At 44.7% G+C, this 26,076-nt stretch overlaps 2 gene segments (V, D, J or C); both read left to right on the top strand.

Annotated features, from left to right (window-relative positions):
- The first annotated feature begins 784 nt into the window (after positions 1–784).
- Positions 785–1,418, top strand: LOC118660996. The segment is given in 2 exon segments: positions 785–892; positions 997–1,418. Coding segments are annotated over 2 exon segments (468 nt in total).
- Positions 1,419–17,375: 15,957 nt separating this feature from the next.
- On the top strand, positions 17,376–17,833 carry LOC118660997. The segment is given in 2 exon segments: positions 17,376–17,478; positions 17,583–17,833. Coding segments are annotated over 2 exon segments (297 nt in total).
- Positions 17,834–26,076: the final 8,243 nt, after the last annotated feature.

Raw genomic sequence — 26,076 nt, 5'->3', positions numbered from 1 at the left:
CAAACAATCACACAGCAGCCCACTCCCCAGAGCACTGGACAGACTTAGCAGGTCCAGAGGCTCAAGGAGGGGCAGTTACATATGCCACGTCTGATCCCAGGGCCAGCTGCAGCCATGACAGTTACTTCTGACCTCCTAACACCCACATGGAGATGTCCATGCACATCAGGGCTGGAGAGGGTCTCAGGCCCCTGATAACAGAGTGCACAGACAGGGGCTGTGGAGATCATGATAGTGGTCCTGAGCCCAACACGGACCTCAGGTGCATGTGACAGACCTGGGGGAACCTGACTCCCCTTAGGTGATGGAGGAGCACCTCCCAGGAGAGGCACGACCTTCTCCATAATAGTGAGGACTCTGAGGCCACAGGTGGATCCATCCCTGAAGGGGGGTGGGGAGTAACATCAGAGCACAGATGCTCATCCATGCTCTCATCTCATACCAGGGTTCTGCACCCTCACTGAGCAGAACCTGCTCTGCCCTGGAGTCTGTTCAGGGGAGCAGCAGGGGTCAGTGGGGAGGGCTCAGACCAGATGCTGGGCTCAATGTTACCAGATGTGGCCATTGGACATTTCCCAAACCTACCTATGATTCTGTATTTAGTTATTAAAATATTTCCATGAAATGATTCTCCCCCAGGACTCTCTCTATTACATGGACACACTTCCCTCCTTGCACGTGTCCAACCCCAGAGCTCCCTATATAGCAGGAGGACATGCAAATAGGGCCCCCTCTGCTCATAAAAACCAGCCCAGCCCTCACCCTGCAGCTCTGGGATAGGAGTCCAGCCCCAGGATCCCCAAGTGTTCTCATTCCCTGGTCAAGATTCAACACAGACCACTCACCATGGATTTTGGGCTCAGCTGGGTTTTCCTTGTTGCTCTTTTAAGAGGTATTTTATGGAGAACAAGAGACACTGAATATGGTATTGGACATGAGTGAGAGAAACAGTGGGTGTTTGAGAGTTTCCTGACCAGGACGTCTTTGTGTTTGCAGGTGTCCAGTGTGAGGTGCAGCTGGTGGAGTCTGGGGGAGGCTTGGTGAAGCCTGGGGGGTCTCTGAGACTCTCCTGTGCAGCCTCTGGATTCACCTTCAGTAGCTCCTGGATGCACTGGGTCCGCCAGGTTCCAGAGAAGAGGCTGGAGTGGTTATGCCGAATAAATCCTGATGGAAGTACCACAAACTATGCTGACTCTGTGAAGGGCCGATTCACCATCTCCAGAGACAATGCCAAGAACACGCTGTTTCTGCAAATGAACAGCCTGAGAGCCGAGGACAAGGCCATGTATTACTGTACAGCAGACACAGTGAGGGGAAGTCAGTGTGAGCCCAGACACAAACCTCCCCATAGGAGAGACTGCGACCAACAGGGGGCGCTCAGGGTTCCTGAACACAAGGACCATCCCAGTAGCAGGTGAAGTTGGAGGTTTGGGCTGGTTTCCTGTGTGGTTTCCTCTTCATGTCACAGTTTCCCTCAGGGAACCTCTGGATTCCTGACTCTGCGCTGACGTCTGAAGTCTCTGAGTTAGAAAGTCTGTTGTAAAGAGAGACAACTTTCTCATGTGGACAAACTGCAGAGAGTGTCTTTCAGAAACTTTGTGCCAAAATGACAATTCATCATCAAATGTCTGACCTGCATCAGCTAAATCTAACCAGAGTCTCTCCTGACTCAACAGTGCATCTCAGCTTCACGCAGCTCAGGGTCCCACCAGCCAGAAACAGAACTCCTGTGTTCTGGACAGCAGGCACCAGAAGCCTATGAATACAAAGCTAGAGAAGAAGGACCCAGATGGTGACAGTAATTGACTTGGCATCATGCTCATAGCACCAAGAGTAGGTGATGCAAAGCAGAGGTAAGGGAATCCACGGCAGCTTGGTATGGATGACCAGAGTGATGATAAACACACACACCAAGGGATATGGAATGTTTATTATGCTCATAGTTGAAATTTCTAGGAAGCACAGCAAAGGCCCTTCCGGAAGTCAGATATGATTTGATGGATCCAGGAAAGGGGACTGACTCAGGAATTTTAATGTGTCGAGGTGGTGGGGGAGGAGGAGGAATTCTACTTTGAGGGGCTTGTGTGGTTTCAACCTCTTTTTTTATTATTAAGAAACAAACAGGGAGAACCAAGATGGTGGCATAGGTTAACGCCGGAGTTTGCTGCTTTGAACAACTACTTCAAAAGTGAAACCAAAAAACGGAAGGGACATCACCCAGAACCACAGGAAAGCTGGCTGAGTGGAAGTCCTACAACTAGGAGGAAAGAGAAACGCATAGGGACACTCAGAGGAGGCTCAGTGCTGAAGTCAAATTCTGAGGTGCAGAGTGCGCAGAGCGGGCTGGCGGCGGAGGGCGCGGTTGGCGTTTTCAATGGGGAGGGAGTCGCAGACTCTGAGCTCCAGATCCGGGCGAGTCTTTAGGGACCCAGACTCAAACAGGAGAAGCGGGACTGTCTGACTTCGGTCGGAACTCGAAGGCAGCTTTCTCTCCGAGGTTTGCAGTGGGTGCTGGGACTCAGAGAGGCAGAGCCCCTGGGGACAGGACTGAGAGCCACCATAACTGCTCTCTCCGGCCCACCCTGTTGATCCTGTGCGACCCGCCCCGCCCAAGCCCTGCACACAGGCATTTGCCGGATAGCCTCAGGCAAAGGCTAGATTAGAACTCCCTAGAAGTTATCTCACTGCTGACACAGCTGATTTTCATAGCCACTTGGCCTGGAGGTCAAACCCTCCCTGGAATTAGCTACAACAATCAAGATTTAACTATAAGACTGCGAACAAAGACCACTAGGGGGTGCACCAAGGAAGCATAACAAAATGCGGAGACAAAGAAACAGGACAAAATTGTCAATGGAAGATATAGAGTTCAGAACCACACTTTTAAGGTCTCTCAAGAACTGTTTAGAAGCCGCCGATAAACTTAATGAGATCTACAAGAAAACTAATGAGACCCTCGATCTTATATTGGGGAACCAACTAGAAATTAAGCATACACGGACTGAAATAACGAATATTATACACACTCCCGACAGCAGACCAGAGGAGCGCAAGAATCAAGTCAATGATTTGAAATGCGAGGAAGCAAAAAACATCCAACCGGAAAAGCAAAATGAAAAAAGAATCCAAAAATGCGAGGATAGTGTAAGGAGCCTCTGGGACAGCTTCAAGCGTACCAACATCAGAATTATAGGGATGCCAGAAGATGAGAGAGAGCAAGATATTGAAAACCTATTTGAAGAAATAATGACAGAAAACTTCCCTCACCTGGTGAAAGAAATGGACTTACAGGTCCAAGAAGCGCGGAGAACCCCAAACAAAAGGAATCCAAAGAGGACCACACCAAGACACATCATAATTAAAATGCCAAGAGCAAAAGATAAAGAGAGGATCTTAAAAACAGCAAGAGAAAGAAACTCAGTTACCTACAAGGGAATACCCATAGGACTGTCAGCTGATTTCTCAACAGAAACTTTGCAGGCCAGAAGGGAGTGGCAAGAAATATTCAAAGTGATGAATACCAAGAACCTACAACCAAGATTACTTTATCCAGCAAAGCTATCATTCAGAATTGAAGGTCAGATAAAGAGCTTCACAGATAAGGAAAAGCTAAAAGAGTTCATCACCACCAAACCAGGATTATATGAAATGCTGAAAGGTATCCTTTAAGAAGAGGAAGAGGAAGAAAAAGGTAAAGATACAAATTATGAACAACAAATATGCATCTATCAACAAGTGAATCTAAGAATCAAGTGAATAAATAATCTGATGAACAGAATGAACTGTTGATTATAATAGAATCAGGGACATAGAAAGGGAATGGACTGACTATTCCTGGGGGGGAAAGGGGTGTGGGAGATTCGGGAAGAGACTGGACAAAAATCGTGCACCTATAGATGAGGACAGTGGGTGGGGAGTGAGGGCGGAGGGTGGGGCGGGAACTGGGAGGAGGGGAGTTATGGGGGGAAAAAAAAGAGGAACAAATGTAATAATCTGAACAATAAAGATTTAATTAAAAAACAAAAAAAAACAAACAAACTTTAAAATTTCAAGGACATCCCAAATGAGTTACTGGTGAGGTTACAGAAGCTCCCACTCATGCCACAACAGCAAGAATCAACAATTCTGCAAGTTAAAGTAATTACCTCTTTGGATTCATAAAAACAATATATTAAAGGATGTCACAAAGTGCAAAAAGACAGTCAACAGAGCAAAACAAACAGCAGGCTGATTGTCCTAACAAGAGGGCAGATTGTCCTTCTGGAGTTCAGTCCCAGGAAACAGCTGCCCCAGGAAAAACAAGTCCAAACAAGGGTTTTAATCAATTCCTTACAACTAGTCAAATGTAAATTCAAAGGAAATTGAGGTTTAGGTTTCCTATGACTGTAATAAGAACTTACAACAAAGAGAACCTTTTTTTTTTTTTTAATAATTTTATTGATTTTTCACAGAGAGGAAGGGAGAGGGATAGACAGCCAGAAACATCGATGGGAGAGAAACATCGATCAGCTGCCTCCTGCACACCCCCCACTGGGGATGTGCCCGCAACCAAGGCACATGCCCCCGACCGGAATCGAACCTGGGACCTTTCAGTCCGCAGGCCGACGCTCCATCCACCGAGCCAAACCGGTTTCGGCAACAAAGAGAACCTTTAACCAAACATCCCATATGTAGGTTGAGCAAGAAATGTGCAGTGAGACTAAGCCAGTGTATCTGACCACGAGGGACACTTCTGCTGCTGAGCTCTGAGCATCTCCCGCAGGATGATCTGGAATTGCTCCTGCACCAGCATTTCTATCATCTGCTCCTTTGTGTGAATATCGGGTCTCAGCCACTGCCTAGCAAGCACTACCAGATGCCTGAAGACTTCCCTGGGCCTGGGTGGACCCTCACAGCGGAGCTTTCTGAACATCTGCCTGAAGACGAGAGGGTTGGCAGGACTCCTGCCTGGTCCTTCTCAACATTCTTGACACAGACATTGTCAAGGCTCTTTGGCGGGCGCCCAGAAGGCGCTTGTGGAACCTGAGCCTGGGGAGCCACTGCCAGGACATCTCCTGGCTCCTTGGCCGCCATCTCATTTGGAGGTGACATGATTTGATCATTCTGGACTTCTCTATCTTTTTGTGCCTTTGAGTCTCCTTCAGTCTGCATTCTGGCTCTCTGGAAAAGGATGACGCAGACTCCTGCACATTTGCCACTTCACAGGGAGCTCAGCACAAGAGCAGACACCTCACACGCGACTCTGAGAAAAAGCTCAACCTTTTTTTGACATCTGGAGAGAAGAACCTATGTTTCCTTTCAGACTTCCATTTGAGTCCAAGTGAGAACAGGCGGCAATGAGCCATCAGTTTTCAGCAATCAAAATACGAATACCTATTTTACTGAACAATTATAAAAATTGAGCAAATATTGAGAAAAAGGGTCATTCCGTGGGTACACAAACATCCTCCATAGAAAATGTGACAAATGCTTATAAATAATAAAATAATGATGATAATGGTTGTGGTGGTGATGCTGATTGCCGGAACTGACTAGCAGACCCTGAACAACAGGAGAATGGATTACTCTGACACATGTTTCTGTGAAAGAGAGAGCTAACTGACTGCCTGGCTAAATGAACAAGAGAGCCTGGTTCACCTTCCTCCTTAGGCTTTTATTGTAGCAAGAGCTTGAGCTAAAATTAACCTCTAGATACGATCATCAGGGTCAGTATCCTTGAGAAAGCACATGCTCCTACAAGGTCATGTCTAAAGACTAAATACCTGGGGACTTGGACTTATTAGTAAAAGTCAGGGCAGGGGCTGCATTCTTCTGAAAGGTCACCCTAGAGCAGGGGTGGGCAAACTTTTTGACTCGAGGGCCACAATGGGTTCTTAAACTGGACCGGAGGGCCGGAACGAAAGCATGGACGGAATGTTTGTGTGAACTAATATAAATTCAAAGTAAACATCATTACATAAAAGGGTACGTTTTTTTTTTTTTTTTTTTTTTTTTTCGTTTTATTCATTTCAAACAGGCCAGATCCGGCCTGCGGGCCGTAGTTTGCCCACGGCTGCCCTAGAGGCCCATGGCCTTTCAAATATTCCTCCTTACAGATTTTCCAACCAAATTCTGTGCTTCTCCACAGATGATGGTGAATGGTGGTGATGGCCATAGAATTGGACAGAGTGTGTGGTCCATTGTTCTGGAGGGATCTCTCTTTTATCCAAAGTCATCATTTGTTTGGAAAACTTTGTACCAACTTTAAGTTGTGGCCATTGTGGTTTTAATTTCCAATGACATCTAAAGAGAAGATTTCTGCTTTTATTATTTGATAAAAAGTCAATGTGTGTGGACAACCACCATGTCTCCAAAATATGAGGATGATTATAAGTAAGTAACTGATGATAGTGATGATGATGATATGATGATGATGATGATATGATGATGATGATGATGATGATGATGATGATGACGACGATGATGGTGATGATGATGATGACAATGAGGATAATGGACAGAAACAGAGATCCTGGTCTAAAGAAAGGAAGGCTCCGTATATGGACACACAATCATCATGGCTCCTCCAGTGAAGGGTTTCCCTCTTCCCTGTAAGTGTTGAGGGATTTCATAAATGAAAACCAGTGAATTATGCAGCTTGGGTGATTCATTGTGTGGCCATGTGAGTAATGACCCCAAGGTGACCAAGTGCAGATCCATTGCACTTGGGAAGGTGTTACCTTCTAGAACAGAGACACTGTGAGAATGTGCATGTAGGAAACAGGAATCCCCTTCCCACCAGTTTACAGTGACAGGTTTCTTATTTCTCTTGACCCCTGCCTTCCTGATCTTTAATGTTTCTACTTCTCACACACTCCTGCTCATAATTATTTGGGCACTTCCTACAATGATACAAGCTATGTCTCTCATGTCCTGCACTTCCTTCTGGGCCTTCACTTGAGGAGCTTTTAAACCCGTTATGTCCAGTAACTCTGTCCATGAATGTCAGTCATATTTCTGTTATGCAATTCAAATCAAGTCAAGCTCCCTCCCCTCACCCAGTTCCACAGTTACTTCATGATTTATGGGTGGTTTCCCCAAAGCGCTCCCCTTTGATAACAGGACCTGCTCCTGTCCCTGTGGCAGCTGTAGGCAATCCACAATGTAAGTGGAGGCTTAGCACATTCTGGGGAGTTCCTTGTGTTACCATGTGAGAGTCACAGTGAGGGGAAGCCAGTGCAAGCTCAGACTCAAATCTCCCTAGGGCAGGGGTGGGCAACCCCTGGCAAGCGTGCCAAACATGGCACACCAGTAACTTTTGCTGGCACTCAAAGCCCTCTCTTATAATCTTCCATTTACAATTGTGAATCTTTGTTCTCAGTGATGAATTTTGTTAAGTCTCATAATAGGACTAGCCTGACGGATGAAAGTAGTAGTTTGTGCATATCTCTGAAGGTCACAAAATATAAACCTGATGTAAAATCTCTGTCATCTGTGATGCAGCAGCAAAAGTCCCACTGATAATATCAAACGGAGTCATAAAGTTTTCTGTAGGACTATCAGTGTACATGTATACATTAAAAAATAAATGTAGCCCTAACTGGTTTGGCTCAGTGGGTAGAGCGTCAGCCTGTGGACTGAAGGTTCCCAGGTTTGATTCTGGTCAATGGCATGTACCTTGGTTGCGGGCACGTCCCCAGTGGGGGGTTGTGCAGGAGGCAGCTGATTGATGTTTCTCTCTCATCGATGATTCTAGCTCTCTATCCCTCTCTCTTCCTCTCTGTAAAAAATCAATAAAATATATTAAAAAGAAATATTGATGAGAGAGAAACATCGATCAGCTGCTTCCTGCACATCCCCTACTGGGGATGTGCCCACAACCAAGGTACATGCCCTTGACCGGAATCGAACCTGGGACCCTTCAGTCCTCAGGCTGACGCTTTATTCACTGAGCCAAACCGGTTTCGGCCATATACTGTGTTTTTGTCGCTCGAATGAATTTTATTATTTCTTCAAGGTTCTTCAGATACATACACCTTAAGAGATAGCAAGTAGGCGTAACATGTTCTCAAAAAATTAGGGTTGGCACACAGAAGAATTTTGAGTCAGAGATTTTGCTGGTTTTGGCACGCACTCACAAAAAGTTTGCCCACCCCCGCCCTAGGGAGAAGCTGCGACCACCAGGGGGCGCTCAGGATTCCCAAACACTAGGACCATCCCAGCAGCAGGTGCAGTTGGAGGTTGGGCTGGTGTCCTGTGTGGTTTCCTCTCTATGTCACAGCTTCCCTCAGGGAACCTCTGGATTCCTGATTCTGCACTTACCTCTGAAGTCTCTGAGCTAGAAAAGTCTGCTGTAAACAACTCCTGTTCTGAATTATTCAGATGTTTCCTAAGATGCTACAAAGCTGTCTCTATCATGCCCTGCACTTTCTTCTGAGCCTTCACTGGAGGAGGCTTTAAACCCACATGTCCAGTAACTCTCTGTCCATGAACATCAGGCACATTTCTGTCATGTGACTCAAAATAAAATCCAGTTTCCTCCCCTCAGCCAGTTCCACAGTCACCTCCAGATTTATGGGCAGTTTCCCAGCAGTGTTCTTGTTTGGTACCAGAACCTGCTCCATTCCCTGTGGCTGCTGTAGCCAATCCACATGGACAGTGGAGACTCAGAATTTGTTGGGGAGCTATTGTAAAATCACCCAAAAGTGGTCCCATTAAAGAAAATATTGTTAAATTAGCCTCAGTTATAATTAAAGGCTTTTACCCTGTCAAAGATTCCATTGAGTAAATGAAATCAGAAACATATACATAAGGAATCTATTTACAAATCCTTTGTCTCATACTGAATGTATAAAACACACATTAAGGACATTATATGTTTGTGGGAGAGCCCAGCACCCTGTGACCACAATGATCTCCCAGGGGAAAGGCAGAGGGAGCTTGAGAGTGAGGGATTCCTCTCAGAGGTGAAGTTTCCTTTCTGATGAAAAATTCTATGGTAAAAATTCTTTACACTCACCTGCCTCTGAGCCCCAATATCACTGATAACACTAGACTGAGAAAACAGGTCAATCTCCTTCCATCATCATTTCAACATATGAATGATTCTGAGTTGTACACATTCATGATCACTGCTTTTATTTCTTGTCTTTTCTCCACTCAAAGCCATGACTATTTCCTATGTAACTATTTGGGGACTCTGCCATAGGCCATGGGCTTGCCTAAAGGAAGCATTTGCACAGGAAGCTGTAGACACAGTCACAAAGTTTTCAACATCAAGGATCACAAATATCCCACTTTCGTGTGCTTGGGAATGGTTTCTCTGAATAAAGTAACATAAATTAAGATGTAAGATACTGAAAGCGGCTGTCCTTTATTTCTATATTTTGCACAAATGTAGAATTTATGTAAAATTAGATTTAAAAATTTGGAAATTGTGGGTACACTGGGGTGTTGAATTCATAAACTGTCAGAACAAATGCTAATCCCTTTTACATCTGTTTGAAAGATGCATGAGAAGATAATGGTGTAACCTGCTCATTTAGTCCATGTTTCTTCTGATGCTCAGAGATTTTAGACTGTGCTTTGACCTTAAACCAGTCAGTCTCATGACCCATGTGGTCTCCTGAGCTCAGTTTGCATGCTGAGTGAGGTCAAGGGAAGACATGCCCCCAGGCAGTCCTCAGAAAGACCAGGTCTGCCCAACCTCAGTCCTACACTTATAGGAAAGGCTGTCCCACATGCAAATTTTCTTTACACTCCAGGGTAAATCCTCTCCTGGGCTGTGCAGGCACACAGCTCTCTCCTCACTCAGGGCTGAGGTCTCTGAGAAGGCAGAGCTGTGATCTAGAAGATGAGACTGCTAGGGCTTCTCCTATGCCTGGTGACAGCCCCCCGAGGTGAGAGTCTCAGGGTTCAGACAGGGGTGATGGTATGGCTGTGATTGCAATGACTGACAGGGACTGATGCTCTTTATACCCAGGTGTCCTGTCCCAGGTACAGCTGCAGCAGTGGGGCACAGGACTGGTAAAGCCCTCACAGACCCTCTCCCTCACCTGTGCTGTCTCTGGTTACTCCATCACCAGTGGTTACTGCTGGAGCTGGATCCGCCAGCCCTGGGGAAAGGGCTGGAGTGGATGGGGTGCATAAATTATGATGGAAACACTTACTACAGCCCCTCCCTCAAGAGCCAAACCTCCATCTCCAGAGACACGTCCAAGAACCAGTTCTCCCTGCAGCTGAGCTCTGTGACCACCGAGGACACGGCCGTGTATTACTGTGCAAGAGACACAGTGAGGGGAAGTCAGTGTGAGCCCAGACACAAACCTCCCTGAGGGAGGCAGCAATGACTGGCTGCAGGGACACTCAGGACACCAGGGGGTGCTCAGGATCCACAGATTAGCACAGGCAGAGCAAGCACAGGTGCAGAGGGAGGCTCAGCCTGGATCCTCTTGGAGGCTGGGTTTCCTCTTCATGTGACAATGGCTCCTGGACCTTCTCCAGAGTTGTAATTGGGACACAGACAGATCAGCAGCAAAGAGCTGTCAGTTCTGATCGAGAAGAGAGGCTGCATGGTAGCCATTGCCCAGCCCCCTGCACACAGAGACGATGGCTCTGGGGCCTGTACAAGGACAGCAGAGTCCTGCCAACAACAGCTTCAGAGGCTGAGTCTGAGGATGCCCACACACCAGGGGATGAGTTGACGTGAAGCTCTGACAGAACCTAGGTCTCAGGAGGCAGGGAGGCCTCTCCAGAAGGTGCAATGGCCTCAGGGAGCTGGGAGAGGTAGTGGCTCTGGGTGAGCTGTGTCAGGGAGTGAGGACTATGGGGGTTCCTGTGCTGGGCAGGGGCTGGAGTGGATGGATGCCTCCAGGGGCAGAGGAGAGACCATCAGACTTCCTCACCTGCATGTCCAGATGTGGGCAGAAGTGGAGGAGGGAGGGTGAGGCTTGAAAGCTTCAAGAGGTGAGCACCAAGCCTGGAGTCAGACTCCTGTGTCCACCTAAAAATTGCAATGATAAGAGAAAGGGAGGGACACATGCATTCAGAGTGGACAGCAACCAGTGATAATGGGCAAGTCATTAAGCACAAAGCAGGAGTGAGTGTGTGGTCTGGTTCTCACACTGAGTGAAGTTTCCACTGCCTGATCCTCCCCTTGTACAGAAGGTCAAGGGTCAGCTTCTGCTTCCTAAATTGCAGCTCCTAAAGGGTTCTGAGTATCCCCTGCACTGGAGCGGTTCTCCAAGGTGTGGATTCTGAATTGCTCTGTGAGCTGTAAGGTGTGAACTCAGGGACCACCTGGATTTCACAACCACCTTTGCTGTTAACCCACATGATCACTTCTCTTCAGGGAGGTTCAAAAGCCATTTCCGTCATATCTCTTCCATTACATGCATATCAGTTAAGTGATTTAATACAAGATGCCACTGTTCTTCACTTTGATCCTCCTTCCTTCTGTAATCTTAGCCCATCATGAGCTCACAGACTCCTTTCCAGATAGTCAGCCTCCAGGTTCCCATCCTCCCAGGGTCTCAGGTGGATGCTGGGAGAGCAGGTATCAGAATGACTCTCAGGAGTAGGTCCATGTCCACACACATGTCAGGGCACCTGCTGGTCCAGAGTCAGTGCCCGTGTCCCTCTGGGAGCAGGCAAGTCCAGTGTCTCAGAGCCTCTCTGTGGTCAAGGACCTGGGAGACCTTCCTGAGCTGCTCCCTGTGGGAGGGGCTTTCTGCTGGGAGAAGTGAGGAGAGTGGTGGAACAGAGTATGAGCCTGCCTCTGCTGTGTGCCCTGGGCTGTGTTCATGGGTGGAAGGTGCTCCTCAGCGAGACCTGTTCCCTGGAGCTGGACTGAGACAGGGGTTGCCCCTGCATGGTCACCTGCAGGCCCAGGGCACTAACAGCAATGCACCCCTGCAGTCAAAGGTTGTCCCAGCCCCACCTCTGATTCTCCCTGGAGCAAGCCTGATCTGTTCCACCTGCATCTGGGTGTACAGGACCTGCAAGAACACGGACACACCAGTGCCTGCTCTTCAAAGTCTGTGTTTGTATTGTGGATGCATTTGATCGGTTTCCAAAGAAAGTCACACCCAGGCCTAGAATTCATGTGTGGTCCCTGCCCGGGTGCTATGTACAGGGAAGTGGGGAAAATGTGGATTTCATAGCAATGAAAATCATCAGTGTGTGTGTGTGTGTGTGTGTGTGTGTGTGTGTGTGTGTTTGATTTATTAAATAGAAGTGCAGTGAGATTTGGTTGCACATGTCAGGATGTGCAGATGGGACCTTCAATGAGGGGACCCTGAGGACATAAGAGGCTACAGAGTCCCCAGGAGCTTCTGAATGAGGGGAGGGTCAGCTGTGTTAGTGCATCTGGCAACTCCAGGGAAGGACTCCTTCTAGCTTCCCAAAGCCCTATTTGGTGTCTCTGTGAAGAGCCGTTGGGGCTCAGTGAGGCCAGTTCACTCTGTTCAGAGACATCAAAACCACATGGTGTCCCTGAGGGAGCAAACTGACATCACAGTCTTCACCACTGGACTAGAGATGCTGAGAGGTCAACGCCCTGTGAGCCCTGACAGAACCCTCCCCTGCAGAGCCAGGGTTGGGCTGCAGGGGGTGCTCAGAGCCCAGAAAGAAGCTCAGGCTGCTGACCCAGATGGAGCTAGACAGGGATTTCTTCTAAGGCCTGGGGCTTCCTCTCCTCATACAAACAACCCAAACTGGAACTTGAACACTGTGGTGACTGCTGAGGTGATGTGAATATCCTGCTCTATCAGAGCATTTACCAGACTCAATGAGACATGAGAACCACACACAGGGGAGTGTTTCTATGGCTTCAGGATATCTAAATTGTAAGGGGTTGGGGCAGGGATGGATTTATTACCTCACTAGGGGCAACATTTTGGAGACACGTTGATCCAGGAAGAAGACATTCTGGTATCAAAGCCCAGAGCTGATGTATGTGGCCCCATGTCACTCAAGGGTGAGCTCACAATGAGGAGAATGTTCATGGGGGATAGTTCCTCTTGGGAGGAGCTGTCTATACTGTGCTCAGGTATCTGAAAGAGGACACACCTACAACCAGAATTAGGACTTGGTGAAACCAAGAGCTCATTCTTTGAATAAACAAAATGAACCACTAGCCAGACTCATCCAGAAACATAGAATGGACTCAAATAAATGAAATCAGAAATGAGAGCATAGAAGTAACAACTGACACCACAGAAATTCAAAGGATTATAAAAAAAATACTATGAACAAAGAAATGGACATATTCTTAGAAAAACACAATCTCCCAAAACTGAATCAGGAAAAATCAGAAAGTGTGATTAAGCCAAAAACAACAGAGGAAATAGAAGCAGTAATAATAATAATAATAATAAACTCCCAGCAATAAAGAGGGCAAAGCATGCAATGGAGTCAAGTCCGTCTCTTCAATAAATTATTCTGGGAAATTTGGTCAAATACATGCAAAAAATGAAGCTAGATCACCAACTTATGCCATACACAGAAACAAACTCAAAATGGCTAAAGGACTTAACTTTAAGACCGGAAACCATAAAAATCATAAAAGACTGCATAGACCGCAAAATATTAGGCATATGTCATAGTAATATCTTTACTGACACAGCTTCCAGGGCAATGGAGACTAAGGATAAAATAAACAAATGGGACTACATCAAAATATAAAGCTTCTGCACAGTAAAAGAAACCATCAACAAAACAACAAGGAAGCCCACTGCATGGGAAAACATATTTGCCAAAGCTATTTCAGATAAGGGTGAAATCTCCAAAATTTACAGAGAACTCATATAATTTAACAAAAGGAAGATAAACAATCCAATCAGAAAATGGGCAAAGGACCTAAATAGAGACTCTTCAAAAGAGATTCCCTGACATGAACCCCAGAATGATCAGAAAATACAGATTTCAGTCCTTCTACTTAGAAGGAAAAGGCTGCCCCACATGCAAATTTCTTTTCAAATTTCAGGGTAAACCATCTCCTAGGCTGTGCAGGAGCACAGCTCTCTCCTCACACAGGGCTGAGATCTCTGGGAAGGCAGAACTGTGGTCTAGAAGAAGATGAGGCTGCTGGGTCTTCTCCTGTGCCTGCTGACAGCCCCCCAAGGTGAGGGTCTCAGGGGTCAGACAGGGGTCATGGGATGGCTGTGACTGCAGGTGACTGACAGGACTGATGCTCCTTGTCCCCAGGTGTCCTGTCCCAGGTGCAGCTGCAGGAGTCGGGCCCAGGACTGATGAAACCCTCGCAGACCCTCTCCCTCACCTGCACTGTCTCTGGATTCTCTCTAATGAGCTATGATGTGAACGGGACCTGCCAGGCTCTGAGAAAGGGGCTGGAGTGGGTTGGGGTTATATGAGATTATGGGGGTACAAACTATAACCCCACACAGAAATTCAGACTCAGCACCACCAGGGACAAGTCCAAGAATCAGGTTTATTTACATAGAACAGCCTGAGAGCCAAGGACATGGCTCTGTATTGCTGTGCAAGACAGAGTTAGGGGAATTCAGTGTGAGCCCAGACATAAACAGCCCTGAGGGAGACAGCAGGGTTGGGCTAGGCTAGGGGTTGCTCAGGATACCAGGGGGTGATCTTCACCCCTGAAGCCCAGAGAGCAGCCCCAGGATCAAGGGCAGAGGGAGGTAGGGAGGGAAGGGTCTTCCTGGCAAAAAAAAAAAAAAAAAAATGATTTACCAATAAATAGTTGTTTAAATGTAAATGGCTTAAATACTACAATCACAAGACATAGGGTAGCTGATCAGATAAGAAAGCAAGACTCACATCTATGCTGTCCACAACCAACATACTCCAGAATGAAAGATACACACAGAGAAAAGTAAAGGGATGAAAAAAGAAATTATATGCAAATAGAAATGAAAAAAAAAAAAAAAAAAAAAAAACTAGAACAGCAATACTTATATCTGAAAAAACAGACTTTGAAACAAAGACTATAGTAAGAGACAAGAAAAGAGACTACATAAAAATAAAAGGAGCAATCCAAGAAGTGGGTATAATGCTGGTAAACATTTATAAACCCAACAAAAGAGGACCTAAATATGTAAAGAAAATCTGGAGTCCAGCCTGTGTGGCTCAGTGGTTGAGCTCTGACCTATGAACCAGGAGGTCACAGTTGGATGCCCAGTCAGGGCACATGCCCATATTTCAGGCTCTTTCTCCAGAGCAGGCCAAGGCAGCCGATCAGTGATTCTCTCTCATCCTTGAAGTTTCTTTCTCTCTCTCCTTCTCCCTTCCCAATAAAAAATACATTTTAAAAAGCAAATCTTGAAGGACATGAAGGGAGAGATTGACAGGAATACTTTCATTGTATTGGATTTTAACACCCCATTGACATCAATGGATAAATGTTCCAGACAGAAAATCAACAAGAAAACACAGATCTTCAATGACATACTAAATCAGGTGGATTTAATTGAAATCTTCAGGGCATCCCACCCCAAAGCAGCAGAATATACATTCTTTCCATATGCACATGAAACATGAAACATTTTCTAGGATAGACCACATGTTAGTACACAAAGCAAATCTCAATAAGTTTAAGAAGATTGAAACCATATCAAGCACCTTCTCTGACTATAATGTTATGAAATTATAAGTCAACCACAAGAAGAAGAAATAAAAAACAGAGAAACACACAAAGTCATTGATGCTAAGGAACATGTTACTGAACAATGAATGGGTTATCAATGAGTTCAAGGAAGAACTCAAAGTTACCTTAAAACAAATGAAAATGAAAGCACAACAACCCAAAATCTATGGGACACAGAACAAGCAGTTATAAGAGGGAAATCCAAACCAGCACAAGCCCACCTCAGGAAACAGGAACAAGGATACCAATCTAACTCTACACCTAAAGGAATGGGGTAAAAAACCTGGAGTGAGAACAAGGAAGGAAATAATAAAGACCATAGAGGAAATAAACAAAACACAGTCTAAAGAAATTAATGAAACCAAGAGCTGGTTCTTTCAAAAGATAGACTAGATTGACAAACTTTTAAACAGACATATCAAGAAATAAAGATAGTGCACACAAATAAATAAAATAAAAAATGAAAGGGAAGTAACAACACCATAGAAATAGAAAGGGTTACAATAAACTATTATGGACAACCATATGTCAACATACTGGACAACATGGGTGAAATGATAAATTCCTAGAAACGTATATCCTTTCAAAACTGAGTCAAAAACAATAAGAAAATCTAAATAGACCAACTTAATCTAATGAAATCATACCAGGAATCAAAACCTCCCAGCAAACAAAAGTCCTGCACCAGATGCCTTCATAGGTGAATTTCACCAGACTTTCAAAAAAGAACTAACACCTATCTTTCTCAAAATATTCCCAAAATTAAGGAATAAAATATCCCAAGCTGCCTTCCACTTTCCAAATTCTTCCTAGATCTGTCTGAGTCCCTGAGCTCCATGGCCAGAGTCCAGCTGACTCTCCCTAGTTCCTCCCACAGCATGAAGGGCAGATCCAACCCTGTAAAACTCATTTGCCCCCCTTCATCCACCAGCACCCTTCTCACAGGTGCATCCACCTGTGATCACCCCAGGACAGGTCACAGACAAGAGACCTGAAGCTGCACCAGGTCATGGTGACAGCAGTCCCAATGGTCACATGCAGACATCAAGGTTTCCAATAACAAGATTTTCATAACCTAAACTTAATTATTTCCCAATCATTACCCACATCTAACTCTAAGCACACCTGGTCTTGAGGGAGATTCTATATCCCAATGTATGAAACTGGATCTACAACAGAGTCTATACAACCAATACCGCAAAGGAGGTAGTGTAGCTGCTACACATCCAGCACCAAACTCCCCTGAAACAATAGGACCCGGGATCTCTGTCTGTGTCTCTATAGCTCATGCTTCTGGTTCCCAGGGACCCACACAGATGCTCCTCTCTCCTCCAACACTTGGTCCACTGGCTCTAGGCTCACACTCTGGTCTTAGTTTATCCTCTGATCACTTTGTAGGGGAAATAGTGTCAGATGGAACTTCTTGTTTCCTGAACATGAACCTGCTGCAATTCTAGTTATCAGATGTGAAGGTTAATTTCTCTTTCTTTTCATTACTGGTGACTGTCGAATGAATCCATCATTTTTAATCCTTCCCTTTTTTTGAACAGGTGAGCTGGAGTAACTGGTCCCCGTGTGGACAACATAGGCCAGATGCAGGGAATTATTTAATATACATGCATCCTTGAACATGTTGCATTCTGCTACAGTGTCATTTGTACCAGAATCCAACCCCAGAACTTACTATATAGTAGGAAGACATGCAAATAGGGGACTCTCTGCTCATAAAAGCCAGCCCAGCCCTGACCCTGCAGCTCTGGGACAGGAGCCCAGCCCCGGGATCCCCAGGTGTTCCCATTCCCTGATCAGGACTGAACACAGACCACTCACCATGGGGTTGGGGCTGAGCTGGGTTTTTCTTGTTGCTATTTTGAGAGGTAATTTATGAAGAAAAAGAAAGACTGAGTATGGGAGTGCATATGAGAGAAAGAAAAAGTGGATGCATGAGAGTTTCCTGACTAAGATGTCTTTGTGTTTGCAGGTGTCCAGTGTGAGGTGCAACTGGTGGAGTCTGGGGGAGGCTTGGTGCAGCCTGGGGGGACCCTGAGACTCTCCTGTGCAGCCTCTGGATTCACCTTCAGTAGCGCTGACATGCACTGGATCTGTCAGACTCCAGGGAAGGGGCTAGAGTGGGTGGCACTTATATGGAATGATGTAAGTCAGAAATACTATGCAGACTCTGTGAAGGGCCGATTCATCATTTCAAGAGACAACCCCAAGAACGCACTGTAACTGCAAATGAACAACCTGAGAGCCAAGGAAACGGCCATGTATTACTGTGCAAGAAACATCGTGAGGGGAAGTCAGTGTGAGCCCACACAAACCTCCCTGCAGGAGGAGCTGTGATCACCAGGGGGCGTTCAGGGTTCCTGAACACAAGGACCATCCCAGCAGCAGGTGCAGTTGGAGGTTTGGGCTGGTTTCCTGTGTGGTTTCCTCTTCATGTCACAGTTTCCCTCAGGGAACCTCTCTGGATTCCTGACTCTGCACTTACCTCTGATGTCTCTGAGTTAGAAAGTCTGTAGTAAATAGAGACAACTTTCTCAAGTGGATGAACCACAGAGAGTCTTTCAGACACTCTCATGCCCAAATAATAAACATCATATCTTCTGACCCAGGTCCCCCATTTCTAACCAGAGGCTCTGCTGACTCACAGTGCAGCTCAGCTCCACACAGCTCAGGGTACCAGTCAGTCAGCAGGACGTGAGTGTGCTGGACAGGGGACACCAGAGTCATGAGACCTCAAAGCTAGAGAAGAAGGACCCTGATGGTGAAGGACATTGACTTATCATCCCAATAGCACCGAGAGTACGTGATACCAGGGCAGCTTGATGCAGATGTCTAGGCTGATGGCAAATACTAACCCCAAGGGGAAATGGAATGTTTATTATGCACGTAGTTGAAATCCCTGAGAAGCATAGCAAAGGCCTTTCAGCAAGTCAGACCTGCTTTGATGGAGCCAGGAAAGGAGACTAGCTCGGGGATTTATGTTGTTGAGGTGATGGGGGAAGGGGCAGAATTCTGCTTCCAGGGGTTTGTGTGGTTTCAATCTCACAATGACATCTAATGACAGAACCATGACTTTTTTATCTGATTTCTCATGTGTGGCAGATGGAGATGAGGCAAGAATAAGCCATCAGTTGTCAGCAGTCAAAAATGAAATAGAGTAAGTATGGCAACCTATTTTACTTAACAACTATACAAAATGAGCAAAAAATTACATAAAGTGCCATTATGTATGTCCAAACACCAGGTCTACAGAAAATTAGAAGAATAGTAATTAAGCAAATAAGGATGAAAATGATAAAGAAAATCATGATGATGACTGTGATGGAGGTGGTCATGGTGATAATAGAATGGGGAAGAGGTTATGGTCCAATGTCTTGGCCAGAATCTGTAGTTTATACAAGGCCAACAGTTTTTAGAAGGCCTTGTGTCAACATAAAGCTGAATCTTTGGGGCTTCAATTTCCCAATGACATCTACAGAGGAGGTGCCTTCTTTCTTTTCCTAAAGAACTCATTCTGTTTAGACAAGCATCATGTCTACAGAATATGAGAAAAACCATTATAAGTAAGCAAATGGTGTTGATGGCAATGATGGTGATGATGATGATGATGATGATGATGATGATGATGATGATGATGTTTGACTGAGAAAGGGTCTTGATCCAATGAAATAATAGCTCTTCATACAGACACACCATCACCATGGCTCCAGGGTGAGGGGTGTCAACCTTTTCCTGTATGTGTTGAGAGAGTTCATAAATGGGACCCAAGTGGATTATGCAGCTTGGGTGTTTCATGTCAAGACCATGTGAGTAATGACCCCTGCTGGGGTCCTGCCCCAGCAGGTCCAGGGGTCCCCAAAGGTGTGGACGGAGTCAGCGAAGAAGGAATGACACGGAGACAGCGTTCAGTTGATCAGCAGCCTAGCCAGGATCTCTAGCCAGGATCTCTAGCCAAGTTCTGGTCTGGATCTCCAGCGAAGTTCTGGTTAGGATCTCCAGCCAGGTTCTGTGTCCATGTTCTCTTGCTAGGTTCTCCAGCCAGGTTCTGTCCAGGTTCTCCAGCCAGGTTCAGTCACCAGGTTCTAGTCAGGTTCTCTTGTCAATTTCTGTAGTCAGGTTCAGTCCAGGATCTTTTGCCATGTTCTCTCCAGCAAAGTTCTTCTGTCTGTAGGTTCTGTGTGGGTTCTGTCTTCTAAGTTCTGTGTGTAGGTTCTGTCTTCTGAGTTCTGTGTTCTAAGCTCTGTATTCTAAGTTCTGAGTCTTGCTGTCTTGTTACATCTGTATTTATACCAGTTGATTCGATCCTATCAATCTCTATTACAAAGGTTAGGGCATTTCTTATCTCCATTCCAGGGAGTAAAGATTATGTAGCTTAAGCATGATTGTTCGTAGTTAAAGTGATTAATTACCCGCCTGGCACCTAGTTGAGGGGTTTTATTCCCTCCCTAACTTCAGGGGAAAATCCCTACCTGGGGAAACAACCTTTCTCAGAGACCTTGGTTAAAACACATAGTGCCAAGAAGGTGAGCAAACATATTAAGAACAGTATGCCATATATGCCAGGTCCTTTGAAACAGCAAGGATGGACTGGCTCCCGGCAGACCCCAAAGGTGTCCAAGTGCAGATCCCCTGGACCTGGGAAGGTGTTACCTTCTAGAACAGAGACACTGTGAGAATGTGCATGTAGGAAACAGGGATCCCCTTCCCATCAGTTTGCAGTGACACATTCCTTATTTCTCTTGTTCCCTGCCTGCATGATCTTTAACGTTTCTATTTCTAACAAACTCCTGTTTGTAATTATTCAGGTATTTTCTATGGCCATAGAAGATGTCTCTATCATACCCTGTACTTCCTTCTGGGCCTTCACTGTGTTACAGAGTAGAAAAATTTTTTAGGCCTGCTTAATTACCTAGCCACCTCAGCAGCTTGACAGCCTGTACAGTTTCTTGAACTGAGCTCACACAGCTGAGCAACAGCCTACAAAGAACAGACAGATAAAAATTAAGAACGGTCCTGACCTTTAAGTTACCCACAAATGAATAACAGAGGATGATGAATAGCTTGGCTAAAACTACACAATTAGCTTTTGCAACTTGGCTTTGCTTGCTATGGGAACCTGAACACGGATGTAGTTGTCCCCTTTAAATATTAAACTCTGCAGATGATCAGGGCCGCTTCTTTCTTGGGCTTCCCGAGTGGAGGAGCGGATACTGGCCAGTCAATAAAGGCTCTCTAAATTTTAATCAGTCTGGAGTTCTGGTCATTCTGTCGCTCGCACTCCACAACACCAACACATCTCTTAGGACAATGGAAACTAGGAGAAAATAAGCAAATGGGATTACATCAAAATGAAAAGCTTCTGCACAGCAAAAGACACCAGCAACAATATAAGAAGAAAGCCCACTGCATGGGAGAACATATTTGCCAATGTGGCATCCCATAAGGGTTTAACCACCAAAATTTATAGGGAACTCATACAACTTAACGAAAGGAAGATAAATGATCTAATCAAAAAAGGGCAAAGGACCTAAATGGACACTTCTTTAAAGAGAATCTGAAAAAATGCTCAAAGTCACTAATCATCTGAGAGAGGCAACTCAATATGAAAATGAGGCTCCATCTCACACCTGTCAGAATGGCTATCATCAACAAATCAACAAATAACAAGTGCTGGAGAGGAGGCAGAGAAAAAAGAACACTCATACTCTGCTGGTGGGAATGCAGACTGGTGCAGCCACTTTGGAAAACAGTATGGAGTTTCCTCAAAAAATTAAAAATAGAACTGCCACATGACCCAGAAAATCTACTTCTAGGAATATATCCAAAAAACTCAGAAACAGCAATCAGAAAGGATATATTCATCCCTATGTTCATAGTAGCACAATATACAATAAATAAGATTTGGCAGTGGCCTGTGTGCCCATCAGCAGATGAGTGTATTAAAAAGATATAGTACATTGACATTCTACACAATGGAATACTACACTGCTGTAAAAAAGAAAGAACTCTTACCATTTGCAACAACATAGGTTGATCTGTAGACAATCATGGTAAGTGAAATAAGACAGTCAGAGAAGGATAAATATCACATGATCTCACTCATTTGTGGAATATAATGAACAACATAAAAGTTGTTCCAGTGACATAGAAAAATTGAACAAACTGTCAAACCTCAGAGGGAAGGGGTGGGGGTAAGAGACCAACTAAAGGACTTGTATTTATGCATATAAGCTTAACCAATGGGCACAGACAGGAGAGGAGTGAGGGCATGTGCTGTGAGGTGGAAGCAGCCAGGAGAGGTCAATGGAGGAAAAAGGGAGACATATATAATACTTTCAATAATAAATTAAATAAAAAATAAAACAACACGAATATTTTCCATAATTAAATTTCCAAAATTTCAATCCCACCCTAATATTTACCAACAATCTTACCTAAAAAAACCTGGTCATCACCATGACTGGTTTGGCTCAGTGGATGGAGCATCGGCCTGCGGACTGAAGGGTCCCAGGTTCTATTCCGGTCAAGGGCATGTACCATGGTTGCGGGCACATCCCCAGTGGGGGGTGGGCAGGAGGCAGCTGATCGATGTTTCTTTCTCATTGATGTTTCTAACTCTCTATCCCTTTCCCTTTCTCTCTGTAAAAAAATCAATAAAATATATATTTTAAAAAAACTGGTCATGATTATTTTCTTCTATATCCCAATGAAAGAAACTGGATCTGCAACAGAGTCTAGAGAATAAACACCACAAAGGAGACCATGCAGGGGCTACATATCCAGCACCAAACAGTCCTGAAGGAATAGAACCCAAGAGCTCTGTCTGTGTCTCTACATTTCATGCTTCTGGTTCTCAGGGACCCACACAGACCTCCTCTCTCCCTCAGCACTTTGGTCTACTGGCTCTGGGATTAAACTCTGGTCTTAGTTTATCCTCTGATCACTTTGTAGGTGAAATAGTGTCAGATGGAACTTCCATCTCATGAACATGTACCTCCTGAACTTTAAATTCATCTCAGATTTGATAATTTATTTCTCTTGATTGTCATTACTGGAGACTGTCAAAGGCATGTCCATTTTCAATCTTTCACTTTTTTCATTTTATGACAATTATCTTTCTGGAATCTTTGTACAGGTCTCTTAGAGCAGCTAGATCCTATGCAGAAGGCAGCGACTCAGATGTGGGGACTTATTTTAACAGACGTGCACCCTTGGACATGTCACACCCTGAGATCATGTCTTTTATGTTAGCGTCCAACCCCCGAGCTCCTTATATAGTAGGAGGACATGCAAATAGAGCTCCCTATTCTCATAAAATCCAGCACAGATCCAACCCTGCAGCTCTGCGACAGAAGCCCAGCCCCTGAATCCACAGGTGTTTTGATTCCCGATCAGGACTAAACACAGACCACTCACCATGGGGTTTCCCCTGTGGCTCTTTTGAGAGGTAATATATGCACAACAAGAGACACTGATTATGTGAGTAAACATGAGTGAGGGAAACATGGATGTGTGAGAGTTTCCTGACCAGAATGTCTTTGTGTTTGTAAGTGTTCAGTTTGAAGTGCAGCTGGTGTAGTCTGGGGCGGGCGGGGGGGGGGGGGGCGGGGAGGCTTGGTGCAGCCTGGGGGGTCTCTGAGACTCTCCTGTGCAGCATCTGGATTCACCTTCAGTAGCTACTACATTATCTGGGTTCTCCAGGTTCCAGGGAAGGGGCTGGATTGGATTTGTTAACAGTAATGGTGGTAGCACATACTATGCAAGAACATGCTATACCTGCAAATGAACAGCCTGAGAGCCCAGGACACTGCCATCTATTACTGTGCAAGAGACATGGTGAGGGGAAGTCATTGCGAGCCCAGACACAAACCTCCCTGCAGGAGAGGCTGTGACCACCAGGGGGCACTCGGGGTCCCTGACCACAAAGACCATCTCAGCAGCAGGTTCAGTTGCAGGTTTGAGCTCATTTCCTGTGTGGTTTTCTCTTCATGTCACATTTTCCCTCAGGGAACCTCTCTGGATTCCTGATTCTGCACTTACCTCTGAAGTCTCTGAGTTAGAAAAGTCTGTTGTAAAGAGAGACAGCATTCTCACGTGGACAAATCACAGATAGTTTCCTTCAGACACTCTTGTGCCCAAATGACAATTAATCATCAAATCTTCTGACCCGGGTCATCTAAATCTATCCAGTGGCTCTGCTGACTTAACAGTATAGCTCAGCTCCTCACAGCTCCAGCCAGTCAGCAGCAGGACACATGCCTGCTGGACAGTGGGCAACAGAGGCATGTGACACCCAAAGCCCCAGAGAAGAAAGAGCCCAGGTGGTGATGGTCATTGACTTGTCATAATGCTCATAGCACAGAGAGTAGGTGACACCGGGCAGAAGCAGAGCTACCCACTTGGTGTAGATGTCCAGGCTGATAATAAACACACTCACCAAGAGGACATGGGATATTTATTATGCACAAAGTTGAAATCCCCGGGAAGAAAAGGAAAGGCCCTGTAGTAAGTCAGAACTGCTTTGATGTAGCCAGGAAAGGAAACTGACCCAGAGCTTTATTTTGGTGAAATGGTGAGGAATTCTGCTTCCAGGGGCTTGTGTGGTGTCAATACCACAATGAAATATAGAAAAAAACACTACAATTTGTTATTTGATTTCCTATGGGGAGCAGATGGAGAAGAGGTAGTAGTGAGCCCTCAGTTGTCAGAAGTCAAATGAAAAAGAAAGTAGAGTATGGCTACCCATTTTACTAACAAACTTAGCAAAAATTAAGATAAAGTGTCCTTATGTGTATACAAAAAACATGCCTGAAGAAAACTAAAAGAATAATTATAAGTAAGCAAGTGAGGAGGATTATGGTGGTAATGATGATGAGGAGGAGGATGATGATAATGATGTTGGTGTTGGTGATGGTGGTAGTGGTCACAATGATGATAGCATGGGAAAGGAATATTGTTCCCATGTTTGGGTGGGAATCTGTATGATATCCTAGGTCATTGGCTTTTTTGGAGGGCTTGTGTCTACTTACAGTTGGGCCATTGGTATTTCAATCTCCCAATGACATCTGAGGAGGAGGAGGAGGAGGAAGAGGAGAAGGAGAAGGAGAAGAAGAAGAAAAGAATGATGATTATTTGATGATGAAGATGATAAAGGACTGAGATAGAGGTCCTGATCCATTGAAATTATGACTCCACATACAGACACACAATCACCATGGCTCCTCCAGTGAGAGGTGTCCATTCTTCCCTGTCAGTGTTCAGAAATTTTATACATGGAAACCAAATGAATTACACAGCTTGGGTGAATCCTGTGGTGTCACCTTATAAAACAGAGACACTGTGAGAATATGCATGTAAGAGACAGGGATCCCCTTTCCACCAGTTTGCAATGACAGATTCCTTATTTTTCTTGATCCCTATCTATTTGATCTTTAATGTTTCTATTTCTACAAAACTCCTGTTCATTATTACTCAGGTATTTTCTCCAACAATATAAGCTGTTCTTATCATTCCCTGAATTTCCTGCTGTGTCTTCAGTGTAAGAGGCTTTAATCCCATATGTATTGTAACAATTTGTTCATGAAAATCAGGCATATTTCTGATGTGTGATTCAAAATAAGTCTAGCATCCTCCCTTTACCAAGTTCCAAAGTCAACAATATACTAGGAAATTTCATAGCATATTGAAAGAATAATTTACCTCAATCAAGTGAAATATTGTTCACAATGAAAGGATGTTTCAATGTATGTAAAATAATAAAAGTGTTACACCTCATCCACAGTATGAAGGACAAAAATATATCATCACATAGATAAAAAAGAAAAAAATACATTTAAAAATTCAAAATACTTACATGACTAAATTATAAATAAATTTATTATACAAAGCATGTACCTCAACATAACAAAGGCCACATTTGAGAAACCAACAAGTGAGATAATACTAAAAAGAGGAAATTGAAAGTTATTCCTGTAAGATCATGACAAACACAAGGGTGCCCACTGTGATTACTTCTATTCTAGAAAACTAGAAGTGTTTGTCAAAAACTTAGGCAGGAAAAACATATAAAAACTATCAATATCAGAAATGTCATGTTAAAACATATTTTCCTATCTGTATGCAGATGACATAATCTTATATATAGAAAACCCTAAAAACCGCACCAAAAAAACCCCCCAAAAATCACAAAGCTGTTAGACCTAAAAAGTGAATTCAGAAATGACATAAGGTTCAAAATCTACACACAAATGGCATGTATTCCTACTCACTCTCAACAAAGTGTTTTTATGACTCTAGGAGATACATAGGGATGTTTCAGAGGAAAGTGAGGAAAGAAAACTTGAACTGGCTAAACAAGGAGATGACAACCTAATGCAACAAGAACCCTGGACCTGTGTGTCATCTTTCTTGGTTAATTCCCCCATTCATGTTCCTAGGCAGCTTTCCCCAATGTGGCACTGTGTCGG

Source organism: Myotis myotis, unplaced genomic scaffold, assembly GCF_014108235.1.
Source record: "Myotis myotis isolate mMyoMyo1 unplaced genomic scaffold, mMyoMyo1.p scaffold_m19_p_76, whole genome shotgun sequence".
In the NCBI taxonomy this organism is placed as follows: Eukaryota; Metazoa; Chordata; class Mammalia; order Chiroptera; family Vespertilionidae; genus Myotis; species Myotis myotis.
Note: the sequence above shows the minus strand (reverse complement) of the source record. Positions and strands in the feature narration are given on the sequence as shown.